This window comes from Myotis yumanensis, unplaced genomic scaffold (assembly GCF_028538775.1).
Source record: "Myotis yumanensis isolate MYYU_CA2020_CCGP unplaced genomic scaffold, mMyoYum1.0.hap1 SCAF_9, whole genome shotgun sequence".
Lineage (NCBI taxonomy): Eukaryota > Metazoa > Chordata > Mammalia > Chiroptera > Vespertilionidae > Myotis > Myotis yumanensis.
Genome location: NW_027223760.1, coordinates 22,617,339 through 22,627,501, shown reverse-complemented (window position 1 = coordinate 22,627,501; position 10,163 = coordinate 22,617,339). Strand labels below are relative to the sequence as shown.

Here is a 10,163-nt window from a genome sequence, read left to right as displayed (position 1 = left end):
CCAGCCCAAAATCTGGGCATGTGCCCTGACTGAGAAGGGAACCGTGACCTCCTGGTTCACGGGTTAATGCTCAACAAGTAAGCCTCACCGGCCAGGCAATGTTTAAACGTTTGAGAAATTGCCAGACTGTTTTCCAAAGTGGTTGCACCAATTTGCAATACTACTAGCAGTGTGTGAGGGTTCCATTTTTTCCACATCCTTGCCAACACTTGTCTTTCTTACGTTAGTCATTCTAGTGAGTGTGAAATGGTATCTCATTATGGTTTGATTTGTATTTCCCTGATGATTGATGATGATGAGCATCTTTTCATGTATATTTGTATATATTCTTTGGAGAAATATCTATTCAAGCCCTTTGTCTATTTAAAAAATTGAATTATTGCCCTAGCTGATTTTGCTCAGTGGATAGAGCATCTGCCTGCAGACTGAAGGGTCCCAGGTTTGATTCTGGCCAAGGACACATACCTTGGTTGCAGGCTCAATCCCTGGCCCTGATCTGGGAGTGTGTGGAAGGCAACTAGTCAACACATCGATGTTTCTCTCTGTGTCTCTTCTTCTCCCTTCCACTCTCTCTAAAAATAAATGAAAAAAATATCCTTAGGTGAGGATTTTTAAAAAACTGAATCATCTTTTCATTGTTAAATTGTAAGCGTTCTTTATATATTCTGGATACTAATCCCTTATCTATCAGATATATGATTTGCAAATATTTTCTCTCATTTTTTTGGGTTGCAATTTCACTTTCTCAAGTGTTCTTTGACACACCAAAGTTTTTAGTTTTTAAGTACAATTTATCTATTTTTTCTTTTATTATTGTGCTTTTGGTGTCATATCTAAGAAAAACATCGCCTAATTCAAGGTCATGAAGATATATTCCTGTTTTCTTCTAAGAGTTTTATAGTTTTAGCATTTACATTTAGGTTCTAGGGTTTGTTTATTTTTTGTATATGGTACAAGGTAAGTATAACATCATTCTTTTGCTTGTGGATATTCATAGAACTTTTAAACTGTATTGAATTGCTTATCTTTCTTTGCAATTAGACTATAAACTCCATGAGGGCAGAGACCAAGGTGGTCCTACTAAATCTCTTTTTAATGAATAGATGAATTAGGTAACCAAAATATCAAGTTTCTTTTCTTTTCCAGAATTATATCAACTCTGTGCAATAACACTTTTCACTGTGATGTTGGCAGTGACAATCTCTTGAGAGTAACCATTCAGAAACAAACTAAATCACAGAATGATAGAGATTGATTTAAAGTCAAACGTTGACTTTCATTTAAGAACTGTGTAACCTTGGGCAAATTACATTACTTCCATCTTATTCCTTAAAATGGGGATTTAATTGGTACAGTGCTAAAGGAATAATTGGGATCTTGTAACTAAAGTGCTTTACACGTTGTAAGCATCCAACAAATAGTGGCATTTATTATTGCAAGGAATAGAACAATATTGGGAAATCCTTTAACATACTACTACCTTTTGTCCCAGATTTCTTCTGCAGTAGATTTCAATATTTTCATTTTATTTTGTGAATTGAGCATTGTTAGACCATTGGTTTTTGATATGGAAGAAAGGCATACACATAAATACAGTTCAATGTGGGAATAACCTTAAAGGTATGCAAATACTCGAGTTCAGAATGAGCAATAGAAAGAAATACCCTTTTGGGTGTAAGAACGTAGTGGAAAAGGGGTCTGAACAGGGACTATAGGCCTTTTGGATTTATTTCATTGTGGCATATATTTCAGGTTTGTTCAACAGTTATTGACGTGACTGTCTCCTCCACCAGTCAGCATAGAAAACCTGTTTTAAGTCATTGGATTTCCAGTACAGTGGGCACGCCTCCCATGGTTGCACTGACGTGTTTTGGCCACTTGGGCAGGAAAGGATTATCTGGAGAGGGATGGAGAAGTCGGAAGGCAGAGGAAACACCTCGATTCATTGCCAAGAAGAGGAGAGCGGCTCCGGTAGGGGACACAAGTCAGTCCTAAGGCTCCAGTGTGACGCCAGGAACCGAGGGAACCGCCAGCGAGCACTTTCTTTCCGGCTCCTGGCCCTGCAGGGCCACTTCCGGGAGAGGGCGGGGAGATTTGAAAAGGAGTGCGGGGAAGGAGGCCTTTTGCACTGCACCAGGCGGAAGTGTGCCAAAGGTATCCGGATTGCCGCTTCCGGTCCGGGTTAACGCGGTTGGGATACACTGCGTGGTCCGTGTGGTGTTGGGACGGACTTCTGAGGGCCAATCCTGGGTGAAGAGGCGAGCACCGGCGTCAGGACTCCGAAGCGAGCAATCTAATGGGAGGATCGGAAAAAAGGCCAGGAACCTGAATACGACCTCACCTCTGTTTCCGAGGGGCAACTTCCACCGGGAACCCCTCTGCCCTGGTAACGGCCAAAGAAGAGATGGCGCCAGTCGGGGAGCGGCTGTGGCCGACACAGTAAGGAAGGGCGAAGGCGGAGCAACCGGAGGAGCCGTGGAGAAGAGCGAGAGCCGTCACTGCTGCCACCGCCGCCACCACCATGGAAGGAGCCAAGCCGACCCTGCAGCTCGTGTACCAGGCAGTGCAGGCGCTTTACCACGACCCGGATCCCAGCGGAAAGGAGCGTGCCTCGTTTTGGCTTGGGGAGCTGCAGCGTTCGGTGAGGGGCCCGGAGAGGCCGTTCTGCCCCGCGGGGCCAGGGCGGGGTGGGAACTAGGCTGGAGCCGGAGCCCGAACCCGCTGTGGGCCTCGTGAGATCCTCCTCGGGGAGGAGCTGCTCCCGCGGGGTGGGGCTGCGAGGCTGCCGCGAGCTGCGCGGCTTTTTGGAAACTGGGAGCCGCCGGGCCCGGCGCGCTCCGGCCCTTTCCCCGCCCCACAGAAACTGATGAATAGGTCCTGCACTTGACTGTGGCAACCATGTGGTCGGTCCTCTTTTAAGTTTCACCCACGCTACTTGCTTCTTCCATGGCCCCGCTTCTCCGTTTTGTCTTCCTTCAACCAGATCCAGCTCTAGGCGTTCTCCATCCTCCACTCAAGGATGTTTTGATCCGTCTCCCCTCGGTGTCCAAGTCTTGCGTCTGGCAGTTCCTTCCCAGTCGTTGCTTACACCTCACTGTTCTTGCGGATGTTTCACTCTAGGACCTAGAGTCTAGGTTGAGTTCATTATTCTCGAAACTTCTCAGATTTCTAGATTCTTGTGCATGTGAATTTTGCCTGTGTTTTGGAGTGCAAGGTAATTTAGAGATAACAAACATCCACGCTGATTTCAGGAAAATCTCTGCTGCAGTTCTTGTTTGCTGCATGTTGGTTCCCCAACCTTGCCTTTTCCGTTCTTTATAAGATATGGGTATCGTAGCTGCCTTGATTATTCCGTGTAATTGCAACCTGTTGTATTTCTTAGTCACATGTCTTATGTTTCCTTATCTAATTTTCATATTCACCTTTGCTGTGCTTTATTTATGTGTGTGTGTGTGTATACTTCATCTTGCTGACTTTACCATTTTTAATTTTGCGTTATATTTAAAAATTTGCCCCCTCTTTTCTTTCTTTTTTTTAAAACTAATAATTAGTACTTAAAGGTACTCTGCTCTTTTAAACCAGACCCTAGGCTGCAAGTGAATATTATTTAAAAATTTATAATTTTAATATTACACTTAAAAAACCAATTGGGAGTCCACGTGCTGGATATCCTCATGGGAAGATAAAGAAATAAGTCTCACTGTAGGTTACACAATAAAATCATTCACATGTGGTCTTATTTAGTGTTTAGTTAGTTTTTGTGATCTGGGGACTGACAAGTCCTTGGTTATCATACAGTTTTCAAAGTAAATAGGAGGAATGCTATGCCATGCCAAAAGTCACCTCTTCCCAACTAAGCCTGCTTATTGTTGTGTGTATTTTAAATCCATGTTTGAGTGCATACCAGGTACCAGCAACTGTGCTAGGCTTTGGTATATGGAAATGAAACAGATAAAAAACTCTGCTTGCCACATAGGATGCTTGTGATGATTAAATGAGTTAATAATTACGAAGATCTTAGAAAAGTTCTTGGAACCTAGAGCTCAAAATAGTAATCATTATTTAAATGGTAGTGACTTTTATTACTTTACACTACTCTCTGTTACAACCTTACATCATTATCATCATTGTCATCCCCATGACCTCATCACACAGGGTCCAAACAGGAACAGTTGGCACACTTGAAATAGGATAATTTGGGGAGGGTTTATTTTGTAAAGGTACTTTATAAAGATGTGGCACCTAAAGAGGTAGTGTCATAACCTGTAGCCAAATTGTTAACATCTGGAAGGGATAGGAGAGAGAGTGGGTCCTTGAATTCTCAAGAAGAGTATGGAGTTGGCTACCTTGAGATGAGTGGTAGTTTTTGGTTGAAGGGACACAGCCAACATGAGGTGACTTTGCAGGGAGGAAGCTGGAGAAATAAATGTCTTGACCTTATTCTCCTAACCTCCCCCTAGAATTCCCTACTGGGAAAACCTAACCAGAAGCTAGGGGACATGGAAACCTGTTGATAGGGTGTATATTAGGATAGAAAAAATGATAGAAAGTGTGGAAGCGTGGACTTGGGAAATACCTAGCTCAGCTACATACCATTTTTAGGCAGCTTCAGCATCTGGATTGACAGTTCAGCTAACACTTGGGCCTCTTCATTCCTTTACCTCTCTTTCTCAACCACCTGGTCACACTCACAGCCTGGCTGTTGTCATTATTAAAAAGTCACCAGGTCCCCAAATCACTAACTCAGACATTTTGTTGGCTCAAGAATCTCAAGTAACCTCATATAGTAGTTTTTATTTTTTGAAGTCTTATATAATTTTAATTTTTATAAAAGTTAAAGTTTTATTTTTTATAACTTAAAAAATTCAAAACTAAACTTTAAAAACCTTTTAAAAAAGTCGTAGATGGAAATTTTATAAGAAAACTGCCTAGGATGAAAAAGCAGTTATGTATAGACTTTCTCCTATGAAAGATGAGGGTTTAGGCTCCCTCTACTTCCTTTCATTCATTCTCTCTAACATAATTATATTACAGTTTTTGTTAAATTAATACACATTGTGTATTAAACCATGTAGCATATATACCAGTGATGGCGAACCTGTGACACGCGTGTCAGAGGTGACACACGAACTCATTTTTTGGGTTGATTTTTCTTTGTTAAATGGCATTTAAATATATAAAATAAATATCAACAATATAAGTCTTTGTTTTACTATGGTTGCAAATATCAAAAAATTTCTATATGTGACACGGCACCAGAGTTAAGTTAGGGTTTTTCAAAATGCTGACACGCCGAGATCAAAAGGTTCGCCATCACTGATATATACCATGGTAATATTTCCCATTTTGTGCATCTTTTTTCTTCTCATGGTAAACATTGCCTTTTTTTTTTTTCCCTTCACATTTGCTTCCTTTTCTAAATATCTGTAGTAATTCATTACAAACTTCGTCATGAAGTTTGACAAACTTGATCAAATCTGGCCTGGTTGCTCTCTTGTATGTTGCATAATTATTGTCCTGGGATCTCTATTTAACACTGTCCTAAGGTATTCCTTTCACTTCTTTCGTGTTTTGGATGGACTAAGTTTTGGATCCGATGGTCTTTTCTTGGATTACTCCCTCATTTGATGGGCAGTTGAGAAGGAAACCTTCACCCTTTCTCTCTCATTGTCTTTCTCTTGAGTCACTTTTACCCTGAGAGAAGTCCTCTGGTCTGCCTGGGGATTATAAACTAGGCTGCTGGTGGCAGCTGGGAGAATGAGCTAGGGGATGGATTCACCACTAAGTATTTGGCTGTAATTTAATCACCCATTTTCAGTATGATAGTCCTGTCCTTTATGTGAGCCTGTAGTCCAAGAGTCCAGAGTCCCACTACTTCAGTCTTCCCAAAGTAAATCTTGAGTCTTTTGTGATGTTGGGAGAATAGTAGGCTGCTCACAGTCAGGAGGAAAATCTAGGAATGAACCCACTTGTTCCTTTGTTTCCTGTTCTACCTGTATTTCTGCTATACATGGTACTTCTAATTTCTGAGCCTAATTTGGGATTTTGCTTATGAATTAGTTTGTCCCTTGGTGGCATTCTCATCCCATCCTCCCTCCCTGCTCCTAGACTTATTCCAGCTTTCTCAGACCTCCTAAGACAGTTAACACTCATCCATTAGCTTTCTAGTTTCAACAGTTTTATTAATATCAATCATGTTTCCATTCTCTTTATTCTGGTGGGTTTTCCCCACCCCCTTAACCTGCCCTTTTTTTGTTTTTAACTCTTTACTCTGAGTTTAATGGATTTTTAAAATACATATATATTTTTATTGGTTTCAGAGAGGAAGGGAGAGGGAGAGAGAGATAGAAACACCAATGATGAGAATCATTGATCGGCTGCCTTCTGCACGCCCCCTATTGGGGATCGAGCCTGCAACCCGGGCATGTGCCCTTGACCGGAATCAAACCCATGACCCTTCAGTCCACAGGCTGGTACTCTATCCACTGAGCCAAACCAGCCAGGGCTTTAATGGATTTTTGAAAGAGACCTGGGGGCAAATTCATGTGTTCAGTCATGTTAAACAGAATTCTCTGCATTAGTTTATTCCATTGACCAGCCCCCTCCTTTTTCTTTATTCAGTCTTTTCTTTACTTTATCCAGTTTGGATTCCAGAGTCTATCATTCTAGTCACTTTCTTTTTTCTTTTTCTTAATATGTTTTTATTGATTTTTAGAGAAAGAGGAAGGGAGAGGGATAGAGAGACAGAAACATCACTGAGAGAGAAACATCGATTGGCTGCTTCCTATACACCCCCTACTAGGGATGCAGCCTGCAACCCAGGCAGATACCCTGACCAGAATCTAACTGGTGACCTCTTGATTCATGGGTCGATGCTCAACCACTGAGCCACCTCGGCCTGGCCACTTTCTTAAATATACCATCAACCGTTCACCTCTGATTTGGTAACATTTCAGCGTGAGTATTTTTAACTGCTTCTTCCTTCTCCTATCTGATATAGGTGCTCTGCATCTCATTTTCTGAATTCTCAGGAACCTTGATATATATATATTTTTAATATATTTTATTGATTTTTTACAGAGAGGAAGGGAAAGGGATAGAGAGTTGGAAACATCAATGGGAAACACTGATCAGCTGCCTCCTGCACACCCCCCACTGGGGATGTGCCTGCAACTAAGGTACATGCCCTTGACCGGAATCAAACCTGGGACCCTTCAGTCCGCAGGCCGACGCTCTATCCACTGAGCCAAACTGGTTAGGGCAGATATTTTTTTTTTTGGTTAATCCTCACCCAAGGATATTTTTCCCATTGATTTTTATTTTATTTTATTTTTTGTTAATTCTCACCTGGGGATATTTTTCCCTTGATTTTCAGAGAGAGTGGGAGGGAAGGGGAGAGACAGAGAGAAACATTGATGTGAGAGTGACACCTCAACTGGTTGCCTCCTGCACGCACCCTGACCAGGGCTGGTGCTGGGGAACCTGCAACCAAGGTATGTGCCTTTGACTGGAATTGAATCCAGAACCTTTAAGTCTGCAGGCTGACACTCTATCCACTGAGCCAAACTGGCTAGGGCGGGAACCTTGATCTTTTGGTTATCCTGTGTCTCACTTGCATTTCAGATCCCCTCTTTCTTTACAGGATCCTTCCCAACAGCATTCAAATAGCTGTAGTATCTCTCATAGTAAGCAAATGGTTTTGGGGTGGGAGGATGCCACCTTTGCCAATATTGTGATCTCTTTTATTCTTTCTTACTTAACTCTGTGCTTTTACTATTCTTTCCCAATGCTTTCTTCAAATGAAGAAACTAATCCAACTTTTCAAAGCCCAGCCTAACTAAATTCCACTCTCTTCTTTAGGTATTAACTGATTCTTTTCAACTGAAAGTCATTTCTGCCCACACTGAACAAATTGCATTTGTTTATTTTGTTTCACCTGGTAGACTGTAGGGTTTTTTTATTAAAGGATTTTATTTATTTATTTATGTATGTATGTATGTTAATCCTCATCTGGGGATATTTTTCCATTGATTTTTAGTGAGAGAGGGAAAGATAGAGAGAAACATTGATGTGAGAGAAACACATCGGTTGGTTGCCTCCTCCACGAGCCCCAACTAGGGCCCGGGGCTGGGGAGGAGCCTGCAACCAAGGTACGTGCCCTTGACCGGAATTGAACCAGGGACCCTTTTGTCTGCAGGCCGATGCTCTATCCACTGAGCCAAACCGGCTAGGGCTAATTGATTGATTTTTAGAAAGTGGAAGGGAGTGACAGAAAGATCGATTTGTTTCACTTATTTATGCATCCTTTGATTGATTTTTGTATGTGCTCTGACTGGGGATCAAACCCGAAACCTTGATGGATGAGGGCTATATTCTAACCAACTGAGCTACCCCATGAGGGCAACTGTAGGATCCTTTTATTTGTTTATATAATCTGATATCCATAGTTGAAGTTATAAACCATGGTTATTAAGAAAGAAACCATTGCCTGGCCGGTGTGGTTCAGTGGTTGAGCATCGACCTATGAACCAGGAGGTCATGGTTTGATTCCTATCAGGGCACATGTCTGGGTTGTGGGCTCAATCCCCATTAGGGGGTGTGCAGGAGGCAACCAATCAATGATTCTCTCTCATTATTGATGTTTCTATCTCTCTATCCCTATCCCCTCTTCTCTCTAAAATCAATAAAAACATTTTAAAAAAAAGAAAGGAAGGAAGGAAGGATTAAGATGCCTGACAGGTTCTTAAAAATATGGAGTGGGCGAATGTAGGTTTACAGTTGTTTGTATCGAAAAAGACATGCAGGTTATGATTATAACACAGGAGTAAACTCTGTTTTGCATACTCAACTGTAAACCTACTTTTGCCCACCCCATTTATTGAATAACTAGCAGCTTGTAGGCACCTCCAAAGGGTGATTTCTTTACCTATGATTTCATTTATTTTTGCTGCTACTCCCTGCCAAATCCCTGGATAATTGTAAATAAACAATATTTATTCAGCCTCCTGTGTTGATGTTTTTAGTCTTTCCCTCCTTTCTTTAAAAAGCAAAACACAACCTTTGTAAGTTTTATATTGCCCCCTTTTTATACTTTGAAAGACTTGGGTACAGAAAGGAACTTTTTAAAAAAAAAAATGTTTTTATTGATTTCAGAGAGAGGAAGGGAGAGGGAGAGAGAGAGAGAAACATCAATGATGTGAGCGAATCATTGGTTGGCTGTCTCCTGCACAACCCACACTGGAGATGGAGCCTGTAACCCAGGCATATGCCCTGAGCAGGAATCAAACCTTGACCTCCTGGTTCATAGGTTGATGCTCAACTACTGAGCCATGCCCGGTGTGGCAGAAAGGAACTTTTTGGCTCAATAAGTTTTCTTGAAATAGTCATTAAGTGACATTTTAAACCAAAAGTCTGTTTTAGTTTGAATTTTAAGTGGATAAAGAGCAGATTTTGCCAGGTTTGTTTAAAAACCACTTTGAGGAATATATATTTTGCAGAACTATTATCCTTTCTTTCCTCTACCCTACACTTTACTAACCTTAGAGTCAATTAGTATAGTTCTAATGACCTAGTGACAATAGATTTGCTATCCTATCTAATAATAGACTAACATGGTAATTGACCGTACCTTCGCTACGCCTCCCATAGGCTAGCCAGTGCAATATGCAAATTAACCGCCAACAAAGATGGCGGCTAACTTGCATACCGCAGACAGGGTGGGACAGCGCCATCCCGCCTGCCCTGCCACCATCCGGGCCTGCTATCTGCGACCCAGGGCGGCGGGCGTTTGTGTGCGGCCCGACCCGGGGTGGCTGGGCGGTGCAGCAGCGATTGGCCGGCCCGCCCGGGCGTCCTGTGTGCGTCCCAACCCGGGTCGGCACCCCAACCCCCGATCGGCCCTGCCGTGTGCGTGACCTGGGGAGGCGGGGCAGGCACCAAGGGATTTTGTATTGTGGTAAAATATTCATAACAAAACTTACCATTTTAACCATTTTTAGGTGTACAGTTTAGTGGCATTAAGTACGTTCATGATTGTTGTGCAACCACCACCATCATCCATCTGTAGAAGTTTTTTATATCCCTTAACTAAAACTCTACCTATTAAACAATAACTCTTCATTTCTTCCTCTCTTCAGCTCCTGACAATCATCACTTTACTTTTT

General features: G+C 42.1%; 1 protein-coding gene across 1 annotated transcript in view; it reads left to right on the top strand.

Annotated features, from left to right (window-relative positions):
• Window positions 1–2,167: 2,167 nt before the first annotated feature.
• Window positions 2,168–10,163, top strand: part of TNPO3 (transportin 3) — a 100,067-nt gene continuing 92,071 nt past the window's right edge. The window contains exon 1 of the mRNA XM_070423870.1: window positions 2,168–2,641. Coding sequence (XP_070279971.1) covers window positions 2,522–2,641 — 120 coding nt within the window. The 5' untranslated portion in view covers window positions 2,168–2,521. The remainder of the gene's footprint in view (window positions 2,642–10,163) is intronic.